This window comes from Boleophthalmus pectinirostris, unplaced genomic scaffold (genome assembly GCF_026225935.1).
Source record: "Boleophthalmus pectinirostris isolate CB_2022bp ecotype Guang Dong unplaced genomic scaffold, ASM2622593v1 HiC_scaffold_3, whole genome shotgun sequence".
Classification (NCBI taxonomy): domain Eukaryota; kingdom Metazoa; phylum Chordata; class Actinopteri; order Gobiiformes; family Gobiidae; genus Boleophthalmus; species Boleophthalmus pectinirostris.
The window spans coordinates 33,646,039-33,670,855 of NW_026571299.1; the positions used below are offsets into that span (position 1 = coordinate 33,646,039).

Genomic DNA, 24,817 nt, shown 5'->3' on the forward strand with positions numbered 1-24,817 from the left:
CTCCTTCTAGTATCAAGTATTTGTACTTCACAAGAGTTTGACAAAATGTACAGAAGGATTTATTTCTTATTTTTATTTTATTTTTTATATATATCACATTCCAAGTCTCATTTATTAAAGTTTTAACCAAAAATACTCAAATACTAAATAAGATATCCAAGATCCCCTCTGTGTATTTTTTGCATCTAATATGTCAACAAAAAGAAGCAAGAAATTTAAGCCTGACTCTTATCATGTTTCTGTTTTGAATGTTTTGGGATTTTTCTTTGTACACATATCTCATTTTGATAGGAAAACATTACATATTAAAATTTGGACAGGAGGTTGTTATAATTCTCTGAATCTCTTCTTGTTTGTCATGTTGTGACTTTTTCCTTATAATTTTAGACAACCTGTCAATGCCAAAAAAAAATCACATCAACCACATGAGGTCAATAAAGCTCATGTTTTGTTTTGTTGCCATTTATTTATTTATTATTGAGGAATATAAAGTTAGGCTTATTAAGAATGTGCAGGCATAAATCTACTGAGGTTTGTTTGTTTGTTTGGTTGGTTTTTTTTTTGTTTGTTTGTTTGTTTTTTGAGCAAGGTACAAGCAAGGTACAAACGTAAGGATATGTGTATGTACTTGCTTGGGACCATTTCTGGTGCTCAAAGGGAGTAGGCTTGAAGTTTAAAAAACCCATTGTGTCCTACCGCAAGGTTGACCTCAACTAGCCTAAGTTCGACACGCTCATGTTGAAAATTTGGCAATGCCTTTGTGATTTCAGAATAGATCTACCTTTGAGAGTTCACCCTTGGTCCGCTGTGAGGCTGTAGCAAAGTATAGCGTTGTTTGTTATTCCAAAATACATTTTGGGATCTCTTGGGTATAGTGGTGCAATTGGGCCTTTCCTGTGTTTATAATTAGGGCCTACCCAGCGCTGCTTTTCCTGGAAACTACCTTTAACAATGTGATGTGCTTAATCAGACATGTCTTGCGCTGGAGCATCACCAAGAGGAGAGCAGATGGACCAAAAGCTGTTGAGGAGGTAGCGGCAGCAGCATAGGCGGCGGTCTGGCGGGCTAAATATGCGAATCACACCAGAGAGAAAGAGGTGATTTTATGCTGCACTACGTCCGCCGCACACGTCCGTATTTTTTCTTGACGTCAGGAGAAGTCTGAACGCGGACTCTGGTCCCTCCCTGCGCACAAGCACCAGCCGCACATCGCTTCACCGAGAGGGAAGACATCACAGCCACTCATCGCCATTTAGGTAGGTCACTTTCTTATCTCAAGTGCATGTCATCTATATCGATAAAGTTGCGTGCGGCTGGGTGTCTCGTGCGCTATGTCACCCATGTTTAACTCCGAGATGTTGTTTTGATGGAGATGCCATGCCCTTTCTGCTCTGCAGTATGCCTTTTGCACACCGTCTTCTCGTTTAAATATGCTTACCTGGTGGCCAAAACTGAAATAGCTGAGATCTTGCAGTGCACCCTTGTTTGCATTTGATCAAGTTTTTGAGGTACATGCTTCACGTGCATGTGATGTATCTTCACGTGCACTCAGAGGCATCTCCATTATTGCCTGCAGAGCTGCACAGTGCTGTAGTGTGTGTACCCATTTGTTTAAAGCTTCACAGTTAAATATAGCATGGTCCCCCAGCTGGTGTCTGCCTCTGTTGATTTTGCCACTGCATGGTGTCTTTTTCCGCTGTCTGCCGCACAGTTTGTCCCACTTTAAAGATATTTTTGTTTCTTTTATGAACATGACCCAGTCCCTTGTCAAACAAAGTGTTGCATATTTGCTTTTGAAGCTTTTGTGTCACAAGCTCCCAGTGTATTCTCAAGTCAGTATTCATGTTTAGACCTGTATATTCAGCAGGCCCATATACAGTCTTTATGGAGATAGAGCATACAGCCGACTCATGTATTTTATACTGTGTCACCAGAATCAGGCCTGCACAACATTAGAAAAGCATGCAGTAACCTCTTTGGTCCACCATCTCTGATCTAGCCTGTTTGATTCATTTTGCTGTACATTAGGTACAATGAAGCTGTTAAGGCTGTCATTTTATTTTGCATTTATGCAGAGACTGTAGAGAGTTTTGGCATGGTAATGCACGCAGAATCAGGAAGTCTAAACATCATGATTTTAACCTTGACTGGATGGTTAAAGCCAAATTTAACAAGAGCCAGGAGTGGAAAGTAACTATATACAAATACTCAAGTGAGTGAGTAGATTCTTTGGGGTATAGTACTTTTTGGAGTAGATTTTTAAACTCATACCTTTAGTTGTAATTGAGTATAATTCCATGTACTTGTACTTAATTACATTTAAAGGTAGGTTTCTGAGTATAGCACAAGTTATTCTGTTTTAAGACTCCACATTTTGTCACTGTCTCTAATGGAATCCTATTATTGCAAAGCATTCATTAGCCAATGCCATATAAAAGCATTTACTGAAAAATCAATTGATTATATTCTGCAGCCCTACTTGACATCACATTTAATCAACTGTCAGACAGTAGTGATTACAATTTACGAAAGCCCCCTGTGCTCTATATATTACAATGTTATGATGCGTTGCTGTTCGCAGAATCAATAGAACCTTTTAGTTTACAGATGCATTTGATGGTCTGTGGAGGTGCACTGTGCTCACTGCTCCTCTCTTACCCCACAGCAGTAGTCTGGCGAGTCCTATCAGTGTTGTAGGATGCCTCTTGGTGATGAGGACGGAAATGGGTGGAAAAAGAAGACTTCGGACATCAAAGACAACTATGATTTCAAAGAAGTGCTTGGAACGTAAGTACAAGTCGGCTATGCATAGATATGAAGTCTCTCTTTGTAATGCTACTGGCTTTCCACTATGTTAGAGCGCTGGATACTTTTGGCTTCTTCACTACAAATATACAATGATATAGAAGGAATGAAGAAGTATTAGAGTAACAGAATCTGGCCATGTTTCTTTTATATCAAAACTCCAACAAACTGAACTTGATGTCCTAATCAACGTCCTTGGTCTGGCCCGTATCTGAGGAGGGAGAGAGTAGAGAAATTATGATTACAATTCACTGGCAAAAGAAGGCTGAAATTTGAACAAACTGGACAAAAGGATTTTTTAGATTGAATATGTTTGCATCCAAGAAGCTATGGACCCGATTTGGACCACTGCAGGGATTAATATTAAGATTTACTCCAAAGCATGGACAAATGGCTCTAATAGTTCTATAAAAGTATTCACTTAGTTTTCTTCTAATTTGCTGCATTCCTGTTTTAATTTTAACTCTGTGTATTTTCTGTATTTGTAGTAAGTATTTCCTATTCTTTAAATGTATTTCTAGAACACTGTTAAAAAGCCTTACTAAAAACTACATACACATTTGAAGTATTGACATTTAAAAAAAAAAAGAAATAGAGCAAAATTTGACCTTTCTTGAATAATGTTAGAATGATCTATATCAGAACCGGTGTAACCCCATATTAACTCTCATTATTTTGTGATCATTTTCATTGTGGTATTGGAATCGATATTGAGGTTTCCTTATTATCCAAATTGAGTTTGAAATGTTAATATCATGGACACACTACAAGAAACCGCTGCATACTTGATCTGAATTGATGACCACTTACAGAGGCAAGAGGTCAGACACCATACTCCCAGCACAGTCTATACAGACACACATTTCATCATTAACTTTTGTCCAGTCCTCGTCCACTCTAGAGGGACATAGTCAGTGTTTTTAGATTCAGCACTACACGGTCAAGCTGCTGATTCATGTATTTTACTTTAGGCAAGAAACTTTTCACTCTCTGTCTCTCCCTTCCTGCTTCTGAAATGTTTAAAATGATTACAAAGTCCTCATGCAGTTAATAGTGAAGTGACAAGGGTAATTTTAGAATCTAATATTTGTTCATTGCAGTTTGTGGATTGCCTTTCGCCTTCATGTTTAATAGTTGGACCATAAAATGAAAGTAATACTGTATCATAGATATTTTATACTCCCAGTGGCACTATGAATTGAAATGATATCAGACACACTATTGATAAAACAATTTCATGATAGCCAGACAGATGTTAGGTTGTTGTAGTCTACTGTGAATTTTTGTCTCCAGGTTTCACTTTGGAGAGGGTGGTTTCATCTGTAGAGTATCGGAAAGCTGTAGTTGGTATGGCAAAGAACAGGGAAAAAAACAGACATAAACATTCTTTGCACAATAGTTTAATTTAAGTCTCACGTTACGAACTGTAATCAATGCATTGTAAATATAGCTAACATACAGTATTAACAAATATCGCCAGTAGCGACATGTTGTTCTGCAATGTGTTTGTGTCTAAATTCATTTCCCCCAACTCAAAGTAAGATCGGGGGTTTGATTCCAGCTCCCACAGGTAAATAGTGCTATTGTGTCCATCGGCAAGACTCAACCTTTTTCTTAATCTTTTCATAAGTGTGAGTGTGTGAGTTTGTTGTGAAGTGCTTACAGTAACCATTTTACCATTTACTTACAGATGACCATTCACTCTCACATTAATACATGATAGTCAAATCGACTGTTTCAGCAAATGTATTGTTCTATAGCTTGGACAAATTTAAAACTAGGCCTTGTGTCATAATGTGATTGACTGTTGTGCTATCTATCAGTTTTCCCCATCCTAATGAGAGCTGCTCTGAAACCTTGAGTTGTAATAGTCTCCTCTCGGGGGGATGAGTCCAGATGGTCCCAGGTTTACCCCCCTCCAAACCGAGTACAAGTGACCCAGCACATGTCCACCTGTGCGGACACGGCAGCGCCATACGGAGCATGCTTGTTTCTGTCCTCTCCCTGCCACACTTGCTTCTCCTGAGAGGGAGGGGAGAGGAGAGAGAGATGGGGATAGGAGAGAGAAAGAAAGAGAGAGAGATGAAGGAAAGAGGGAGAAGGGGGTAGAAAGAAAAATAGAAATGAGAGAGAAAACAGAAAGAGAAGGGGAAAGAGAGAGAGAGGGGGAGAGATATTGGGACATTGGAAAGAGAGAGATAGAAAGAGAGACATTGCAAACAGAGAGAGAGGGAGAGAAAGATGAGGAAAAGGTTGATAGTAAGAGAAGAGAGAGAGGCAAGAGAGAAGAGAGGGAAAATGGGAAAAGAGAGTGGGAAACAAGGGAGAGAGAGCAAGAGAGAGGAGGGGAAAGGGGTGAGAGAATAAGTTAACAAGAAAACGAGGAGGAGAGAGACAGAGATAGGAAAGATGGGGAAAGAAGAGAAAGAGAGGGAGAGAGACAGCACAAATTCACATATTAATGACTGTGCATCTCTTTTCCCCTTCTAAAAAAAGTGGCTAGATGATGAGACTGTCTGACTGCCAAGGCCCGTGGGAGGAAGACTCAGCCAGTCCTCAGTCAATCCCATGTAAATGTATGCACTCCGCTCAACTGTATGTTGAAGGCGCTGAAGGGAACAGACTCAAATGAGTAATTGGGTTGTCAAAAAAATGATCCGCCATACTCAAGACTAAAATTAGTATTGAACCTCGATAATAATTTCTGCATGTACAACTACTTAAGTGTATTTTTATAAGACAAAGTTGAATAATTTACTTTATTGAATAGGTTTACAATGATCTTATCTATCAGTCCTATCAGTTTTCTTTTCTTTTCTGGTGGACGGTCTGTCAAATGCTTTTCTCCTCGGAGATGTTATTGCTTTGTCTGGAACGTTTCACAGTATGGCATTACACCTTTCTGTTTTCATGGAGACCAAACCAGACCAGACAAAGTTACTTGTCAAATCTGTGGAGAGGCAACCCCGCTCACAGTCAGAATGTCTGTTTTTCTAGGTATTTTTGTGCTATAAAACCAGCTGTACTTCAGTAAATGTAATGTATGTTTAATGCCTTACTGTGGAACATTCCAGGCAGAGCAATGATATATCCATAGAAACATACAGGTGATAAATCCATCACTGGAAAAGTTACAGAATGCACCTTTAATATTACAGAAATGACAACCATATTGTTTTTATATACTTTCAAATAGTTTTTAATAGTAATATAGTTTTGACCATTAGAAAAAAAAAAAAAAAAAAATCATGTGTAGTTGTTTTGCCTGTAGCTGCAGCTTTTTGCTGCAACTAAGACTTGGAGACAAATTTCAGGAAATAAATAAAAGTCAACAAGCCTGCCCACAAACATTAAAAGTGACCGCTGCCTAAATATAGACACTTTCACTTTTGAATTGACTGATCGTAATTTTACCTTTGATGTTCAGAATTGCATAACGGGGATTTTCAAAGTGCAATGCAGGAAAGAACAACAAAAAGAGATGGTGCAGGATTTAAAGCAGCCCTTCATCACTGCTGGACGGGGCAGAGGGCAGATCCACTGTGTTGACTGAAAGCTCCTTATGCTCACAGAGGAGATTACCCCGACACTTTATCCAGGATATTCACTGAGACAAGTTAATTGATTTATGTTGAAGTATTATATTCAGATCCTGTTAATCCTCGCAGTTCTACCTTCAGTTGTCAGAACAAGCCGTCCTGAACTTGTGACTATAAACTTGCGGCTATAAAGTATTATGCCGACAAGCTTTTTTTCTTTAGTCTTTAATGCAACAAAGATTGTGATTTGAAAACATTATTCAATCATTTAACTGTTTCCAGATTTGTATTTGGGCTCTGTATTAAGGCTGCCTTAACTTCTTTACACTCCACATTAAAACTGAGACTAAACTGGGACTAAACCCCAAGCTAAACCAGGACTGGAAGAGGACCAAACTAAGTCTACATGATAACTAAACCAAGGCTGAAACCAGAACAAAGTGCAGCCTTGTCATTGCTTTTTAGTGTGTATGATTAACATTTTTATATGGAGGCTGTAGACTGTAGTGGTATGTAGTGATGTCTCAATTGAAGTGCTCTCATTTCCCCATGATGCATCAGTGAAACAATAGTGGTCAGTAGTAGTCAACGACAGCTTCACTTTACTTTAATCGTAAATGCTTTATTTATTCACCTTTTGCTCATTTTTAGCTGTAGGTTTGGGTAATATTGACAATATTTTAGTATTTCTGGATTATCACTATGATGATAGCAATGTTACTATGGAAATCCATCAGAAAGGTGTTTAAACCTATAAGCCTGTAAGTAGTTTGAAGGATTACACTGACAGTTTTATTTGAAATCTTTTTTTCTTTTTTTTTTTTGCACTAATACTACTACTCAGTATAACGTATCTTCAAAACAGTAATTACGATTGTATTTATTTTTCAGTATATCTGCGTCTTCTGCCACCTTTAATTATTGGTCATCAGTGTTTGACCCTGTCCTTCTTGGGTCATAAGGCTGTGTATTGACAATACATTATGGACAGGGACTGTCAACTAGCTCCAGATTCAATTTAGTTGAATCACCTAAATACAGGCAATTCATTTCCCCTACTTTTGACTTTATATTTATTCTGTTCTTATAGTTTCAAGACTTTGCTGCTTTGTTAGAGGATGCAGAGTCACAAAGTGTATGCCTCTAAAAGGAGCCGGCTCTCAGCTCCCTGCAGTGTGCTATATACATGCCTGTGTATTTGCTGTGCTGGTGAAATCGATGCAGTGATAGATGATGTAGGCCTTTGTGCTCCTGACTGATGGTGTGCTTCAGAACACCACAACCACACCTCATGGGCTTTTCTCTGCACACCTTATAAATACATTTAGTCATACATTTTAGATGTTCAGGGGAATTACCAAGAGAGACTTGTTTTGTTTTAGGGGTTTTTTAGGGTTTAAGTATTACAGTTAATTTTGTTATTCAAATCTGTTTTCAGGTGCATTAACACTTGCGTAAAGAGTGAAATAACATCCATGTAACTCATTTGTAATAAGAAATGGAGAGTTTTATGTTCTAATTAGGAAAGGGGGAGGGTTTAAATAAATTATATTTCTTCCCACTCCTTTTTGGACATGTAACCCTACAGCTGTGTGGCCTTTGGGCCCGGTCAAGCAGAAGTAAACAGCAAGGCCAACATTTCAAGTTAATGCATCTGATATAAAAATGTATTCAACAGATAGCATATGTACTCTAGTTTATGAAACTGTTTACCTTTTTTCTGTACCATTTTTGGTTCTAAAGTTACATACATTTTAAACATGTATGCAACATGGAACAAAAATTGTTTCCCAAATTTCAAAGACCTGCAAATCATGTAAATAAATTGATGTATTTCATCATATCTTGTGTTATTCGATCTTTGAACTGTTGATGAAGGTACATGATTTTTCAAAAAAAAAATTATTTAAAATGATAAAAATTTACTTGGAAGGACTAACATATTACAACACATATTATACATATTATAACACATATATAAATCGTTACCTTTCATTTTGAAGTAAATTATGTAAAATCATGCACCTTCTACTTGCTTGCACAATTTTCCCTCCATTACTTTTCCCTCTGTTACCATGACCTTTCTTAATAAAAAATCTCATTACTCAAAAAGTAAGAGGTTTTTCAACCTAATCTTGTACCATATGGTAGAAAACTATATTAAGCAAATATTCAAACCAGTTTGTTAAGGATATGTAAGTGAGAACCGCTAGTTATCACTGTTTGTATTTATTGCCCAAAAAGTGCTGCATATTTCATTCCCTCCATTACCGACATGAGTTTTTTAATTTTTTGTCAACAACTTGAAAGGATATCGCAGGATTAACTTTACCCTATTGGAGTGTTAACTCTTTCCTACATTCTGATACTTTCCTTATTTCAATAGTCCCTCTAGTTTCTGAATAAGAGCTATTTGAATGTAAAAAATCTGCCCCTGTTTCCATCCGTTACCGCTTGACCGGACCCATTTGTATGTCACTTTGATTGTGGCTGTTCTAGTAATGTCATTATTTGTGAAATGATTTCTGTTTTATAGTATGCATGTTTAAAATAAATGCATTTATTCAAATATAAATGGCAAAACTAATACAAGAACTACATGCATGTCAGAACTTGGAGGTCTAAACTTCAGTGATGAGAGCCGTAATATTTTTACAATAACGGGATATTCTGTTGTTTTGGAAATTTCCACAGAATGGCATTAAACTTCTCTATAGACAAACAAGTGACAGCATCGGGTAAATTATAAGTCAGATCTGTGGATAGTCAAGCCCACTCACAGCAAGAATGCATGAAATCAGCTAAAGCACTAACATCTCCATGGAGACAAACAGGTGACGAACCTTTTACCAGAAAAGTTATATAGAGCATCTTTAAATTGTACTTTCAGTTCATTTGCGATATATTGTGCTTGTACTTGTTTTTTCCAAATGGAGATGACAGATGCGTTTGTTCTGACTTTTCAAACCAGTGACTCATTCAGAATCTATTCATTTCAATTATAACAGATTGGTTTATGAGTTACAGGCAATGATCTACAGACAGCTGAAATCTTCGGTCATTTCATTTCACATGGCATAAGGTTCCTGTTTAAATCAACCTCTGACCTCACTTAATGACTTCAATGTGTGTGTGCGTGTGTGTGCGTGTGTGTGTGCGTGTGTGTGCGTGTGTGTGCGTGTGTGTGGTGCACTCTCTGTATTGTGATTTCAGAGCTATAAAACAACGGTTTGGGTATCTTGAAAAAAAGATGTATTTATATATTTTTGTGGATATATATATATATATATATATGTGTGTGTGTGTGTGTGTGTTTATTTTAGGATGATCAAACTAGCAAAATAGGCAATTTTGGAGTAATTGCATTGCACTGTTGTACAAATAGTAGTAGCAGTAGAGAATGACAATGACACATGTTGTACTTGTAGTGATAATAAAAAAAATGTAACACCTTTTTGTTCCTATTCTAACAATGGTTAATAGCTGTGAATTAAGTAATTATTATATTCCTATGCCCCCTATGGTAGAAATCAGCTATAAAAACTTAAACCTTCTGAATTTTCAAGTAAAATCGAACTCTGAAGTTGTATCCACTGGAATTAACAGCATTTTATAAATATGTCTTTGTAATCCCTCAGTCATCCAGGTAGGATCCATAGCAAGAGAAAGATTATTAAATAAATATAAACATTTAATGCCTTTCTACTTTCTATCAGCATATCTGTTTCTGTATCTGTTGCTTTATATTACCAAACAATGATTCACAAATTGAACATCTTCGCTTTTAGAGCTGAAATCCTTACATAGGGCTGAAACGCATTTCACCTTAGACTAAGACAAACTTTATTGATTCACAAGGGAAATTACTTGGACACAGTAGCTCACACATCATAATATATTAAAATAACAAAAAAGAAATGGTAATAATAAATTCTAAATAAATAAGTAGCAAAAACAGGAGGAGACTGGTGTCTTTTGCTATTACTATATAAATGTTTACTTGTACATATACATTTATATCATTATTCCTTATTTGACACCAGTCTCTTGCTGAATCTGAAGCAGTTTCTTCTTTCCTGCTTAGACCCCAGAGAGACGCCCTCTGCTCCGTCTCCGAGGACACCAGGAGACGGAGACGGTTAATTACAATCTCAGTGTCTCTCAGCAACAGTCTAAAGTGTGCTCTGTGCCTCCTTGTGCGCCTCCCTCCGCATCCTCCCACCCCCAGCCCCTCGCTCTAATTCACCCCTGTCATCCTGTCACTCACAAAGTCAGGTGAAATAATGCAAGTGAATTCATTACTTGGTATTTACAGGCTTTTTTTAATTGTTGGGCTTGGTATGGTTCTTTCAGGTTTGTTTTCAATAGACCACGTTTTTTGACTCTATATGCAGGGTTTATGTGTTAAATATATGAAAATGAAACAAAACACAACTCCAGGTATATGTGTGATGAGGAAACAACCTTATAACATCGCTCAAAAAATAGCATTATATATGGGCCCTTTAATACAAAACTGTGGACATCTGTGGCAGAGCACATCTTTTTGAGACAATTATGTGGCCAGCTCCACCAGAAAAGTTACACAGTGCAGCTCAAGAGCTCATTCAGTGCAATAAATATGATATATGATGCTGTTAATAAGGTTATAGAACATATAACACAAAGGGAAAGTTGGGAAGTTAAATTCTTAAATCAATGTCAGTGTGATAAGGCAGGTAAGATAGTGAATCAGTCTAAATCTGTTAAAGGTGCTCTATGTCTTTTCAGATGGAGGGTTCATCACCTGCTTGACTCCATGGAGATGTTATTGCTTTGCATTGATTGTAATGTTCCACAGTATGGCATAAAACATATTTATCACCATGGAAACAAGCAGATGATGCCACCAGGCTAAGTTACGAGTCAGATGTGTGGAGAGGCAGATCAGCTCACATTAACTTTTAATACCATAGGCATGTGTGTGATGAGGAAACACCATTATAACATAGCTCAGAAAACAGCCGAAGATGGCTCCTTTAATAGAAAACTGTGGAACATTCCTGGCAAATCAATCTCCTTGGAGACAATTAAATGGCAGACTCTACCAGAAAAATTACATAGTGCACCTTTTCATAATTCATAACAGCTCAATCAATTAAAATGGTAATGCTATAACTATTATGTTATAAATAAAGTTATAGAAAATGTAATACAATGGGAATTTCATTTGAAGTTTCATCTCTATATTTAAACATGACTGAGGCCTGTTTATAGTTTCAGTGAGGGCCTGTGAGTGAGGATCAGATCTCATAACATGTAACAGAATATTCCAAGTGGCCCTGATCCAGACCATATCTTTGTAGTGAGAATCACACAAATTTGTGGGAAGTGTTTGTATTGAGCTGTTGCTATAAATGGCTTTTGTGGTGCAAGTCACACGCACAAACAGAAGTGAGTATTGAAAGCTTGTGCACAGGTCAGAGAAAAGGTGTGGCTCTTGGTTTATTTGATTTCACTGATGATGCTTTGTCTGTTAAATCTAAGATAACTTAAAACATACACATCCTCACATATCCTTGATTGTTACATGATTTTAATCTTCTTTTTACTTTGTTTCTTGTATTGTAAAGCATATTTGATTGTCCATAAAAGCACTGTATTTGTTTGATGCACTGTTATTATTATTATTTTCATGGATGAAAGTGGATCAGGCAGGCCACAGACTAGTGCGAGCATATTTTGATTCATACATTCTAACTGAAGGGCTGTTTCAGAGGTCAGCGCAGTGAATCATTCAAATAATAGAGCATTTGCGGCCATCATCTGTGTACACATCAAAACATAGTGACAAAGTGATTCACATATGGGATTTTATTTAAGTTGCAGTAAAACCATATGCTATCTAGGATTCTATGGCAGTTTCCAAGTCTCCAGAAAACTAAAGACCACTAAAATGTATTTGGATATCACTGTTCTGACAGGTTAGCGCAGGTTTGAGTATAGTGGCACAAAAAGCCTGTTTCCGCTCGAGGATTAGGCTACATGAATTTGCCAGGACAACCAGAACAACAAATACACTGTTGTTTAAATATGTTTCACTCATTATTCCTGGTCATTAGCTGGAGGTCCACGTTCTACTGGAATGTTTTTCTTAATAACGCTGAAGCTCCCATGAAGAAAAGTGAATCATCTGTGTCCTTCAGTCTGGCCTTTTACCTTTTCACAATAAAGATAGTGCTTTTCTGTGAACTGTTGTTGGCATTTTTGGCTCATTACTCAAGTGAATTTGGCTAGTAGTTATCCAGCAAGACCAAGATTGTTGCATTATGTGCTATGGTTGAGATTAGACCAGGGATAATAAGGAAATGCCTTACACTTTTACTGTGATTTACCAGCTTCACAAGTCTTTTAAGTGCTACTACAGTATAGTCTAAAACAGCTGTGTCTATAGACAAAGCTGCACTGGCGTAAATGTATTTTTAAATCAAAATATAGTGGTAATATGGTCATATGACTGATGACATATGACCTTTTAGCAGAAAGGGAACACACACACACATATACATCACATTCATACACATTCATACATTGAAAAGGGATATGTCTTGCTTTAGGACACAATGGCACTATGCATAGGTCTTAAAGGTGCATTGTGTAACTTTTCTGGTAGAGGATCCATCACCTGCTTGTTTCTATGGCTATGGAATGTTCCACAATATGACATTAAACAACTCTACCTTACATTTTTTTTCCAAATAAAGGCGGTTTTTATAGCTCAAAAATACCTTGAAAAACAGACACTATGACTGAGCAGGGTTGCCTCTCCACAGATCTGACCTGTAACTTGGTCTGGTTTGGTCTCCATACCACACAGGTGAAAAAATCCAAACAAAGCAATAACATCTCTATGGAAAATGCATTTGAAAAACTACACAGTGCAGCTTTAAGGTTCAAAGCGGTGACCTTCAGATTTTTTTTACAGTGTTCTAACTGCTACAACCATATAATAGCAACGCATTTGTTTACATTCTCTTTTTATTTATTTAACACTAGCTCTATCTATCTAACTTGCCTTTTACATACTGCAGTGCTTGCTACAAAGTCCTGAGCTGTCAGATTGAATGAAATGACTGGCCTGGAATCTTATGTAATGTGATGTAATATGTCCTAACTGGCTGCTGTAGCCTGTACCAGTTGCTGTTTGTTGGCACGTGCTGCTACTGCTTCACTGAGCCAAGCACTAAATGAATGTGTCCAGGCCCATCCCACTCACTTAAACTGGACCTGACCCCCTCAAGTGGCTGTAAATGCCGCAGACTTAAGCATATTAAATGCTTTTACGGGTCGATGACAATGGGGCCCTGATATGATTTTCTTGGTGGAATATTTTAAGCTCCGGTTGAAAATGAAACTGGAGAAGTAGATGGAGATTATCAGTCGCCACTTTTGTAAATGTTTATATTTGTTTAGTGTGAAATTGTCATTGTATGGTGATCTCAAGGACTGCTGTGGATTTCACTTTGGGTATACGTAGATTTGAAATGTTTTTTGGTATAATGTCCATCACCCGTATGTCTCATCAAGAAATGTTTTAATGTACTCAGAAGTAACAAAATCAAAAATATACCTAGGATGGACTGATCAAACATGTAAGAATAAAACAAAACATAACTCTGGGTTTGTTTTTGAGGAAGTAACACCATTATAACACATCTTAAAGCTCATAAGAGTCCATTTTGGACCTTCAGTTGAGCATTTACCCCAAATGTCCAAAAATCCTCAGACATCATCACCCGTTCGTTCTTTTTTCCTTGTGTGGTGTCTTTTTGAAGTATAACAGATTGGTTTAATACTGAAACACTTTTCCTTTGGCATGCTGGCAGTTGTCTCTTGCATGACAGCGTTGTCTCAGACCCACATAGGCAGCAGCTCTGTGTATGTTGAGCCCTCCTCCTGCGTCCCCTCCCACGCGCCTATGTGGCCACTGTGTAAACATGCTGCTATTCCCTCTCCTCTCATCACCACCAGACCATAATCCATAATGCAGACTCCCACTCCAAACTGACACGCTGCATTCCCTCGATCCATTATTGAGGGCATCACAAATAGACTCTTCTTCTCGTCTCAGCCCCGCACCCCAAAAACAGCTCCCCCGAAGTCGCCATATTTAATTATTCATCTGAATGGTGCTTACAGGGAATGCACACGCGCTCTCACACTAGACTGAACCACAGAAAGCTCAGATGCACGGATGGATGCAGGGCTGTTGTAGTTGTGGTTAAGCACGTGTCAGAGAAGCCACAAATGAAGCTTGTTTTGAATGAGGTTCAGTCATTGAAAATGTTTGCAAAGTTTTACATTACAAGATAGATATCAGCAGAGTATAATGTAGGTGGGTAAAAAGTCAACAGAGATACTAATTGATACACAAATGGTATTACAACTATATTCTGTTGAAAAGTATGTTACATTGTCTTAAAGTTATAGTCTTTTTTTTTTTTTTTTTTTTTTTTTTTTTTTTACATTGTGGTACTGGAAATGGTATTGAGAAAATATTTATGTTATTGAAATCAGTTTCAATCAATTTTAGCATCATGTACAGTATTCCTATCCAACTTTACTTACAGGGCACTTTAAAAACACAACTCACCAAAGTGCTTTAAAGTAGTAGTAGTAAAAAGGATTCAAAGGACAGTAGTCAAGTAAATTCTGAATAAAATGAGTACTTCAGGCTCAATATTTACACATACTTTGCTACAAGCTCCTATACATCTCAACACACTGTCATTTCTTTTTCACTTTCTCCTTATTGATGTTCATGATCTGTGGTCACTTATTGACCAGTGTCCCTTGGCTGGTTCCCTTTTCATTCACTATTGAGTTAGAAATACCATTATGAGGTTGCTCTTTTTAGCCATCACAGTTTGGACATTGTCAAAGCAATTATGTACAGTTATTCTTGCCTACCAATTTTAATAATAATGTGTTCCCTTGCTTCTTCTAAATAATAATAATAAAACACACGGTTGTGCGCGTTTTTGAAGCTTTCCAAAACTGCACTCATTATTCATTCACTGTATAGTCAATATTATATATACTTCACAAATGAACAGGATTGAGATATCTGTTATTCACACAATTCATATGTGTGTACTGATAAGAGTTTGCCATGATTAGAGTTGAAAAAAGTAGATTTTGACACTAAGAAAAAGGCTTGGTATGTTTTTGATACTGCAAAACATTTTCATTTTAATAGAAAACAAAACAATAGTAGATTCTTTAGTACTTTTGTCAAATGTCAAATTTTGTTCTATGTCATTTCAACATAAATGTTCAAATGTGCATCGCTTTAGCTTTGGTATGGATTAGTATCTGGGTATACTTTTACAGCCTTAGTCTGTAGTCACACTTATGTCAGTCAGTGCACAGATCTGAGACATTTTGAGTTTGCATGATAGATTTCCTGTGTTTTTGTTTCAGGGGAGCTTTTTCTGAAGTGGTGCTAGCCGAGGAGAAGCGGACCCAAAGACTTGTAGCCATTAAATGCATCCCTAAGAAGGCTTTAGAAGGCAAAGAGAACAACATTGAAAATGAGATCGCCGTGCTGCATAGGTAAGGCTGGTCCAAGGTCCACTCATGCACATTTTAGCTGTCAATCATAACCTATTAGTCACACACACATTCTATATCACTGCAAAAAATGAATATCTGCAATGTCTATATTTTTATAATTTCATTTCAATGATCTAGATGCAACATGATACATAATAGGTAAGATTTCTTCACTTGACTTAGATTATTTTACTTTTTTCAAATGTTTTTGACTTGTATACACATCTAACTTCTTATTTCAGACCAAATAATTCACCAGTTGTGTAATTTTCTCATTTCTGGCTTCATTATCTTGTAATCTGTTAGAAATGTAATGGGTGACATATTCCAAGCAGATTTGTGATTTCATATATTACTCTATTCTATAAACGCTTTAAAATCCTATGACATCTGAATGTTCAAAATTCTAGAAGACAGAGTGAGGCAAAGTGAGGAAGACATAATATATTTTGCTACACATTTGCCAAATGGCCCTGGAATATTTCACATATTTTGTGATATTCTGTGATTAATCCCAGTTTTCCCACTGAAATCACATTATGTTTTATTTCACTTTTGCCTCCAGCTGCCTCCATTCTGAAATTTAGAATGTTTTTGTTTACACATTTTTAAAGGCTATTTTACAAAACAATGTGTGATCAAAAATACAATATGTGGCATTTGTTGTGCCATAAAATCTGGAGCAATACCACTTTTATCACTAATCTACATCAACTTTAAAACAAAAGTGTTAAGAACATTACCAATAAAATATACTAGGTCTAAAGCCTACTTTCTCTTCAGGTTAAATTTGATATTGAATACAGGAGTTATGTTTGAAATAATTAACTATAATAATAAACTAAAGTAATTGTGAACACATTTTTTCCCATAATTGAGCAACCCTGATTCCAAATTACATAAACATTTAAATCTAACCTTGGAAATCTGCTCTATTCGAGTCATTTTAAGCGTGTCTGGCTTCAGATTCATATTTTACAGTGTCCCCGCCCTCTTCAATGCGCTCCCATGCAGATTATGAGCGGGGTCAGTTGGAAGGGGTGACTAAATGCATGGTGTCAGTTGAAACAGTGGGATTGTGCACCGGAAATGTCAGGAGTAAAGGAAGATAGACCTATTTTTAGTGGCCCTGTCGCCACGGCAACAGCACACAGAAGCTGGAGATGGAGAAGTGGAGTTCCCCGCAGCAGTGAACTGGAGAGAGGAGAGATGCTTGGGTGGAGAAGAAGAGATGGGAGGGTGGAGGTGGAGGAAAGAATGGAGGGATCGAAAGAGGGAGAGAAGGGAGTGATGGAGGTGCAGGGGAGAAGGAAAGGAGGTACAAAGGGGCCATGGAAGTAGAAGGACAGAAGGGTTTGGCAAAAACTAGATACTTCTTTGAATAACTATCGATACTTTTCTAAATAGTTTAAGAATGCGCTTGACCACATGGCAATATTCAAGAAAGTAGTATAATTTTCTACTGACAATTACACTCTATTGACCCAGATGGATGAGATGTGGAGAGATATGGGCAGAGGAGTGCAGTTCTCAATGGTTGGTTTTTAAATGGCTGGAGATGGAGAGGATTTGCCCCCAGCAGTGAACTAGAGGAGCAATAACAGGGAGATGCTTGGATGGAGATGTGACCATGGTGGCGGGCTTTGCACGTTAAGAAGTGTCTCTTGAGTTTGTCATATGTTCTGTTGGTTAAATATGAAAGTAGGGTTTTCATATAAATCACGACCATTAAAATAAAAATATTCAGAAAAGGTCTAAAGTTGTTTTATTTATGTAGGGCATATTTACTTAATTACAGGTGTTAATTAATATGCACTGTCCATATCAAAAGTAAATGTACACTACCAGTCAAAAGTTTTCTTTATTTTTACTGCTCTCTCAATTTAATATACTGTATATACAGAACACATCAAATATACCATGGATCATACATGGAATTATGTAGTAGAAAAAAGGTAAATAACATTACTTTTTTTTTTTTTTAATATTAAAATTTTCAAAGTAGCCACACTTTGCTTTGTCAAAAAATATGTAATAGTTTTTAATTACTACATAATCCATATATTGCTTCATAGGGGTGTAACAAAATCCAAGTCTCTTGATACAATATCGTCACCGTGTGAACCTCACGGTACGATATTTTATACGATATCGTGGGAAATATGGTGGGGAGTCTCACGATTAGGGATGTAACAATATCCAAATCTCTCAGTACAATATTTTCATGATATACATCTCACGGTATGATATTTATTGCAATATTTTGTGGAGGCTAACAAAACTGTTAATATGCTCCTTTTTCCTCTTAAAATGCCTTGACAAGACTTAATCCAAAGAATTTAGGTCTAAAAGTGCTTAGAACTGTAGTTCTAAGTTTTTGTAGTCTACACTGAAATGGAGCAAAGGATCATGGTCTATGTAGTCTTCTCTGTCTTTTTTTTTAGCTATTGCTGCACCATAACTCTTCATTAAAGCAAAGAGACTTGTAATTCAATATATTGTGATGGTCCATGATATTATTGTGAGAACTTTGACGATACAATATCACAATATTTCAGTTATTGTTACATCCCTATTGCTTCATATATTTGATGTCTTTTGTATGTATCTTAAATGTAGAACGCAGTAAAAAAAACACACACAGACACATTCTAATGAGTATCTGGATTTGATACTGAATTTAGTATTGATTAGTATCAGCATTGTTTTTTTGATAACCCTATATGACACAGGCTTCAGTTATAGTTTTAAGTTTATCAGTTTGAATAAAAGATTGAAAACAAATGCATAGAGTAAAAGAGAATTCTCATCAAATCTTAAGTTCAGATGTTAAGAGGCTGGTATCACGTTTGCTGCTCATTTTTGACTGTGTTCCAGTGACAGTACAGTCATATGGTCACACCAGAGCCAGAGCCAAGAGAGCTGCTCAACCACGGCTCAGCCTCATACGAGGAGCAAATCTAGAGCAGAGCCTTTAGCACAGATCTGGGTCATGCATTGTCATCTTTAAACAAAGCGAGTGTTTTCATTGAACGATTTAGGACAGAACATGAGGTTTGAGGCCAATTAAATGTCCAAAAGGGAGTATATGAAAGTAGAGACCTAAATCAAAAGTGTGCTACTAGAATGCAATCTTGTTTCCAAACTAGGGCAATAATGACAGAATGAATACCTCAATATTTTTGTATCACTATTTATCCAAAATGTGCTAAAACATGCCTCTTAAATGTGCCCTTGTTTTGAAGCTTTTTCATAGCTTTTTCTTACAGATGAATCACTCAGTATTCTAATCTCCAAAACAACAATTTGCATATATATATTTATTTACATATATCTCCAATTTATAGTACATATGTCATTTACTTTTGTATTTTTGCTAATCCTATATCTTTGTATTTTTATGCCTAGAATCAAACATCCCAACATTGTTTCTCTGGAAGACATCTTTGAAAGTACATCACATCTATATCTTGTTATGCAGCTGTAAGTATGCACACTTTTATTGTATATAATGTATTATTTTAATAAATTACAAGTGTTTTATGGCTCAAAAAAAGGAACAAACAAATATGGCTCTGTGACATTAAAAGCTTTCATTAGGAGATATTCACATTATCAATAATGATAGGTACAACTCAAAACTGAAATTTCCCTTAAAACAGGTGTTAGCTGTTACTGATCCCATTACCAGTTACTTTACCGATAATTGCACATAAGAACATTGATGAAGAGCGACCGAAATCCAATGCTCGATCAATAGCGTGTTTTGTGGCAGTAACAGTGATTGTGTGTGACAGCGTATCCGGGGGCGAGCTGTTTGACCGCATTGTGGAAAAGGGCTTTTACACAGAAAGAGATGCCAGCCAACTCATCCAGCAGATCCTGGATGCTGTCAAATACCTCCACGATATGGGAATTGTCCACAGAGACCTGAAGGTAATGTGGTTTGGTCAACTCCAATCCCATTAGCGAGTAAAAATATCCATACTCACCAGCCCCCTCCTCCCACAGCCAGAGAACCTGCTGTACTACAGTATGGACGAGGACTCCAAGATCATGATCAGTGATTTTGGCCTGTCAAAGATCGAAGGAAGTGGCAGTGTCATGTCTACAGCCTGTGGGACTCCTGGTTATGTGGGTGAGTACAGATGTACAGAGTGTATTCAAAGTAATGGTACAATATTAATCTTATTTATTATGGGAGTATTGTTTGGAGGAAAGGCTGAGGGATGTTACAGTAAGGAATGCCACTAACAGTTATTGTACTAAATGATTAATTTGGCATTACTTTCTTTGATTAAGTCATTTAATAAAATAACTTGAAGAGGTTGTACACTTACAGACAAAAAAGCTTTTCCATCAAAAACACAAAATTTGTGCATTTCCTGTGTAATTTTTTTGCAATTACTGTTTTGTTTTTGTCATGAAAATCTTTCTCCCAGACCATAGCATGTTGATTACTTAATCAGTTGACTGTTCTTTTAATAATTGATTAGTTGTGATTAATCTTGAAGCTTTAATGACAGTGAAAGTATATTTGTGACTATACAGTATTTTGTTGATAGCACTAAATTGTGGCGCCTTTTATTTGTTCATATCACAGCACACAATGTATGTATGTATGTATGTAAGTATGTATGTATTATATTATTATTATTGCCTATTTACTTATCTTTTTTTCTTCTGAAGGCTTCCATGTAACGTGTAATATTGTACATTTATATATAGCGAGAATGTACCGGTAGTGAGACTTTTTCTATTGCTGTAAGCTATCACCAATACTTCTTCATCCCAGTGGATACAGCATTCATTTGTGTCATTCAGCTCAAGTCTGTCTGCAGTCTCTTTTTGTGGGAGCTCAGCTTTAGCCAATATCCTCTCACACACATTAGAAGAGGCTCTTTTATCCACTATGAGGCTATTACAAGTGTTTGAGAGTGCGCTCGACTGTTGAAGTGACCTATATATCACATTGTACAAAGGTTAATATTGCTCAAACTATTTGTGTTGCAGCTCCTGAAGTCCTTGCCCAGAAGCCATATAGTAAAGCAGTGGACTGTTGGTCCATAGGAGTCATTTCTTATATTCTGTGAGTATTAGGCTTGACCTTCGTGTAATCCACTATATTTCAGACCCTCCTAATAAAAATAACCAAATGAACGGATGTTTCTTATATCTTCTTGCAGATTATGTGGATATCCTCCTTTTTATGATGAAAATGATGCAAAGTTATTTGAGCAGATTTTAAAAGCAGAGTATGAATTTGACTCTCCGTACTGGGATGACATCTCAGATTCTGGTGTGACACATTTTTCACATATGTTTAAGAGTGGGACCTGTTTGGAGACTTGTTAATTTGATATGATTTTTGCAGCCAAAGACTTCATCTGTCACATGATGGAGAAGGATCCAATGAAGAGATACACGTGTGAGCAGGCTCTACAGCATCCATGGTACTGCTTTTGTTTACCTTCCTATATAATACCGGTGTTTCTGCACATTGACACTTTCTATAGGCAAGCACATTTACTATAACTAAGGCTTATTATTCATTCAATATTACAAATTATTTAGCACATTTTCAGCTCTAGATTTATGGAAAACACACAATTTACACAAATATTTCTGGTTGAATGTGTCATTGCCTAAGATATAGAATATGATTCTAATACAACATAGTTACAGCTTGTAAAGTCTGTAATCTTAATACATTTGATTTGACAGGATTTGTGGAGACACAGCCCTGGACAAGAATATCCATGAATCAGTGAGCGCTCAGATCAAAAAGAACTTTGCCAAAAGTAAATGGAAGGTGAGTGAATGGGCCTGTAACACTGCCACTGTTAAATGTGGATAGACTGCACATTGTGTTCACTCTGCTCTTTTGCCTGTTCTCTGTCTCATTTCTGTCTCATTTATTCTGGTTTACAGCAAGCGTTTAATGCCACAGCTGTTGTGCGCCATATGCGAAGGCTGCAGCTGGGCACGAGTGTGGAGGGGCCCAGTCAGATCACTCCCACCAGCCCCTGTCATGGACACCTGCTCCCTGAGGAAGAGGAAGAGGAGCTGGGCAGCGGAGAGGACGAGAGCTGTGAGTATTAGTGGAGAAGACATATAAGCATACGTCACCTTAACAACCTAAACTTATTAAGGTGTATTTTTTCAGGAGGTACTACAGGTGCAATATTTTACCTGTGCTTCTTGTGTAGGCCAACACACTGACTTACATTCCTTTCCTGGAGACTGACCCTAACCGTAACCATAAATACTACTTGCCTATAACCTTCATTTATTTACCTGATGGGGACCTGCATTTGGGCCCTACAAAGCAATATAGATTTCAGTCAACAATAATGTAAAACAAATCAAAATAAAACTGTCAAAATAAAATACTCTCATAATAACGCACTCTTGTTTTGTCACCTTACCCAGTGTCCCACTATGAGGATGGTCGCCGTGGTAGCAACGAGGGCAGCGTGGACCGGGACAGTCTCAGGAGCTGTACCTACTGCTGCAGGCCGGCCAGTCGGGTCTGAGTCCTGTCGTCATGGTAACAGAGCCCGGTTCCCGCCCCAAAACAGAACCCCCCATCCCCCTGGATCCCAGTCTGACCCAGTCTGAAAACGATGTGGTCATCATCAGGCCGTGTCCGTCAGCTCCAGTGGACAGTTACATAAGAGCTAAACATATCACAACAAGATGATGCTTAACCCTCTGGACATGAAGGTTTTAAACAGGGCTTTGTCTGCATGTGTCTTCATATTAACCTCCAGCATGTTGTGGTCCTTTGTCCTTTCCGTCAGCTAATAACTATTTTTATTTTGAAATGACAGAAATTAGCATCTTAAACTAAGCTACACTATAGCCTTAAGACCAGATTTATTTTTGGTTTTCAGATAATGACTATGCATTAATTAGTCTCAATAAAGCATGAACTTAATCTGTAATAAATAACAACAACATAGTTTATTAAGAATGATTCAGGCTCCTAATCCCTTAGTGAAGTAGTAATCCTTTCTTAATAAACTATTGGTTCATTATTATTCAAGTCTGCATGTTATATTGCAGCTAAAAGAGGTGTAGTTACTATAAATTCCCTAATTTGATTACGTATCTATTGTCATTTTGTTACCTGACCAGATAGATATATGTGCTAATTTTTTTAAAATAATTAAGTCATTTTGTTTAAACACAGTTTTGTTACAGTGTGAAGGTGGCAGATGTGAATCACAACCGATGCCCCATGCGTGTCTGAACTGTTTTTCAATATGTTTTCTCTTTTCTTTCATTGTGTTTTCCAGCATTTTGGAGGTGGAAAGTTTAAAGCTTGAGCTAGAGTTAAGTTACTGTTTACTTTCGTGGCTTGTTATTATTGACTTTTTGTAACTTCCACCCACATCTGACCTGTTATAAGCATTTGTTCCTCTGGTCGTTGCATAAGACATATTTTTAGGTTCAAAGCATTATGGACAGGTGAGCCTATCTTGGGGGCTTGTATGTTGTGTTTTCTGGCTCAGACTGGGATCATGGCGAGTGGTCTTATCTCAAAGTGTCTGCATGCTCATGTTGGGAAAGACACAATAGAAAATCAAAATAATTTATTTAATTTTATGACTGTTTTGTTGTTCGAGGCTCAAACTGAGATCCTCAAAAAAAAAAAAAAAAAAAAAAAGTACTACTGAATACTGTCCTCACTGGGCTGCCATATAAAAAGTTGGGGAAGAAGTTAAAAATCATACAGTCACAGTTATGTTGAAAATACCCCCCAGTCATCGCTCATGCTGCGCTCTGATTGGCCGGATCTCAGTCTGGGCGCTCCCCCGCTCCGTGCTGTGCACCTCTAGTGGAAGACGTTTTGGTCTACTGTCTGCATGACCTGGTAAATATTTTTACATAAATGATGATCAATTATAACACACATGATTATTATTACTCTGTTGTATTGAGAAATTCTGTACTATTGTAATTTTGAACTATATAATGTGAAGTGAGTAACACCTGAAGTAATGTTGTTCAAGTACAACACAGCACAGTGGACATTTGCTTTGGTCGCAGATGTCGAGTCTATTTAAGTAACAGTTTGTGTACGTTTATTCACAGCCTGTGTTTTCTGCAGATGCACACATCTACTCAGAATATCCCCAATGAGACTAAAGGATATGTACTCCCTGTGTTCCCTATGGACCATTTGCCCACACATAAAGACAACATGTTATTGGTTTTAAAATGAGGCCATCAAAATCATTATTACCTACTTGAAAAATATGCTGGTCAAGCCCCTGAGTAATGCTGACAGAACTTTATCATATCATAGTATAATGTTGTAGCTACCTGTGGGTTAAGATCTACTTTTAAAAACAAAACAAAAAAAACAACATAAAACAATACAGATCCTGACACATTGTAGTTTAATTAAAGGGAATCACTCTGGGATCTCTGACTGTAAAATATGCAAACAGTGTGTGAAGGGCTCATGTTAACTTTAAGGAGCCAGTGTTAAGACTTCGATCCTGGCCCTATCTGTTCAATGAGAATGACCTTTTGTTTACCTTACGTGGGATTTGTTGCCACCTGGCTGGGTTTTATAGAGCTTAGTTTACCCATAACAAACACCCAAATGCATAAAGAAACACATGTATATTATATATATAAGTACATATTGTATATCCTTTTTGTAAAGACTGTTTTGAGCTACAAATGTATGGATGCAATGCATCATGGGATATTGAACAAGGTGTAAAAAAAAAATGATGATTTGTACCCACAGAAAAAAAAAAAAAAAAAAAAAAAACTAATGCAGGAACTGAAAATAAACATCCTTGTCTATGCACTGCCTGTCCACTCCTTGTGTCCTGTTCTGAATGGGAAAGCTGAATCTC

At 37.1% G+C, this 24,817-nt stretch overlaps 1 protein-coding gene across 1 annotated transcript; it reads left to right on the forward strand.

Moving 5' to 3' along the window:
• Positions 1–1,137: 1,137 nt before the first annotated feature.
• camk1a (calcium/calmodulin-dependent protein kinase Ia) lies at positions 1,138–24,690 on the forward strand. Its single transcript, XM_020934118.2, has 12 exons — positions 1,138–1,256; positions 2,666–2,787; positions 15,807–15,938; positions 19,347–19,421; positions 19,736–19,874; positions 19,950–20,076; positions 20,952–21,027; positions 21,125–21,237; positions 21,313–21,391; positions 21,663–21,750; positions 21,870–22,029; positions 22,371–24,690. Exons 2-12 carry the CDS (start codon positions 2,699–2,701, stop codon positions 22,472–22,474), a joined length of 1,182 nt encoding a protein of 393 aa, XP_020789777.1. The 5' UTR covers positions 1,138–1,256; positions 2,666–2,698; the 3' UTR covers positions 22,475–24,690.
• Positions 24,691–24,817: the final 127 nt, after the last annotated feature.

What these genes read in the sequence shown, in the direction of transcription:
- camk1a (XM_020934118.2), top strand. Translation starts at nt 2,699, where the DNA reads ATGCCTCTTGGTGATGAGGACGGAAATGGGTGGAAAAAGAAGACTTCG. An exon ending in GAGATCGCCGTGCTGCATAG is followed by an intron (nt 15,939 to 19,346) that starts GTAAGGCTGGTC and finishes TTTTATGCCTAG; the next exon opens with AATCAAACATCCCAACATTG. An exon ending in TTGTCCACAGAGACCTGAAG is followed by an intron (nt 19,875 to 19,949) that starts GTAATGTGGTTT and finishes CTCCTCCCACAG; the next exon opens with CCAGAGAACCTGCTGTACTA.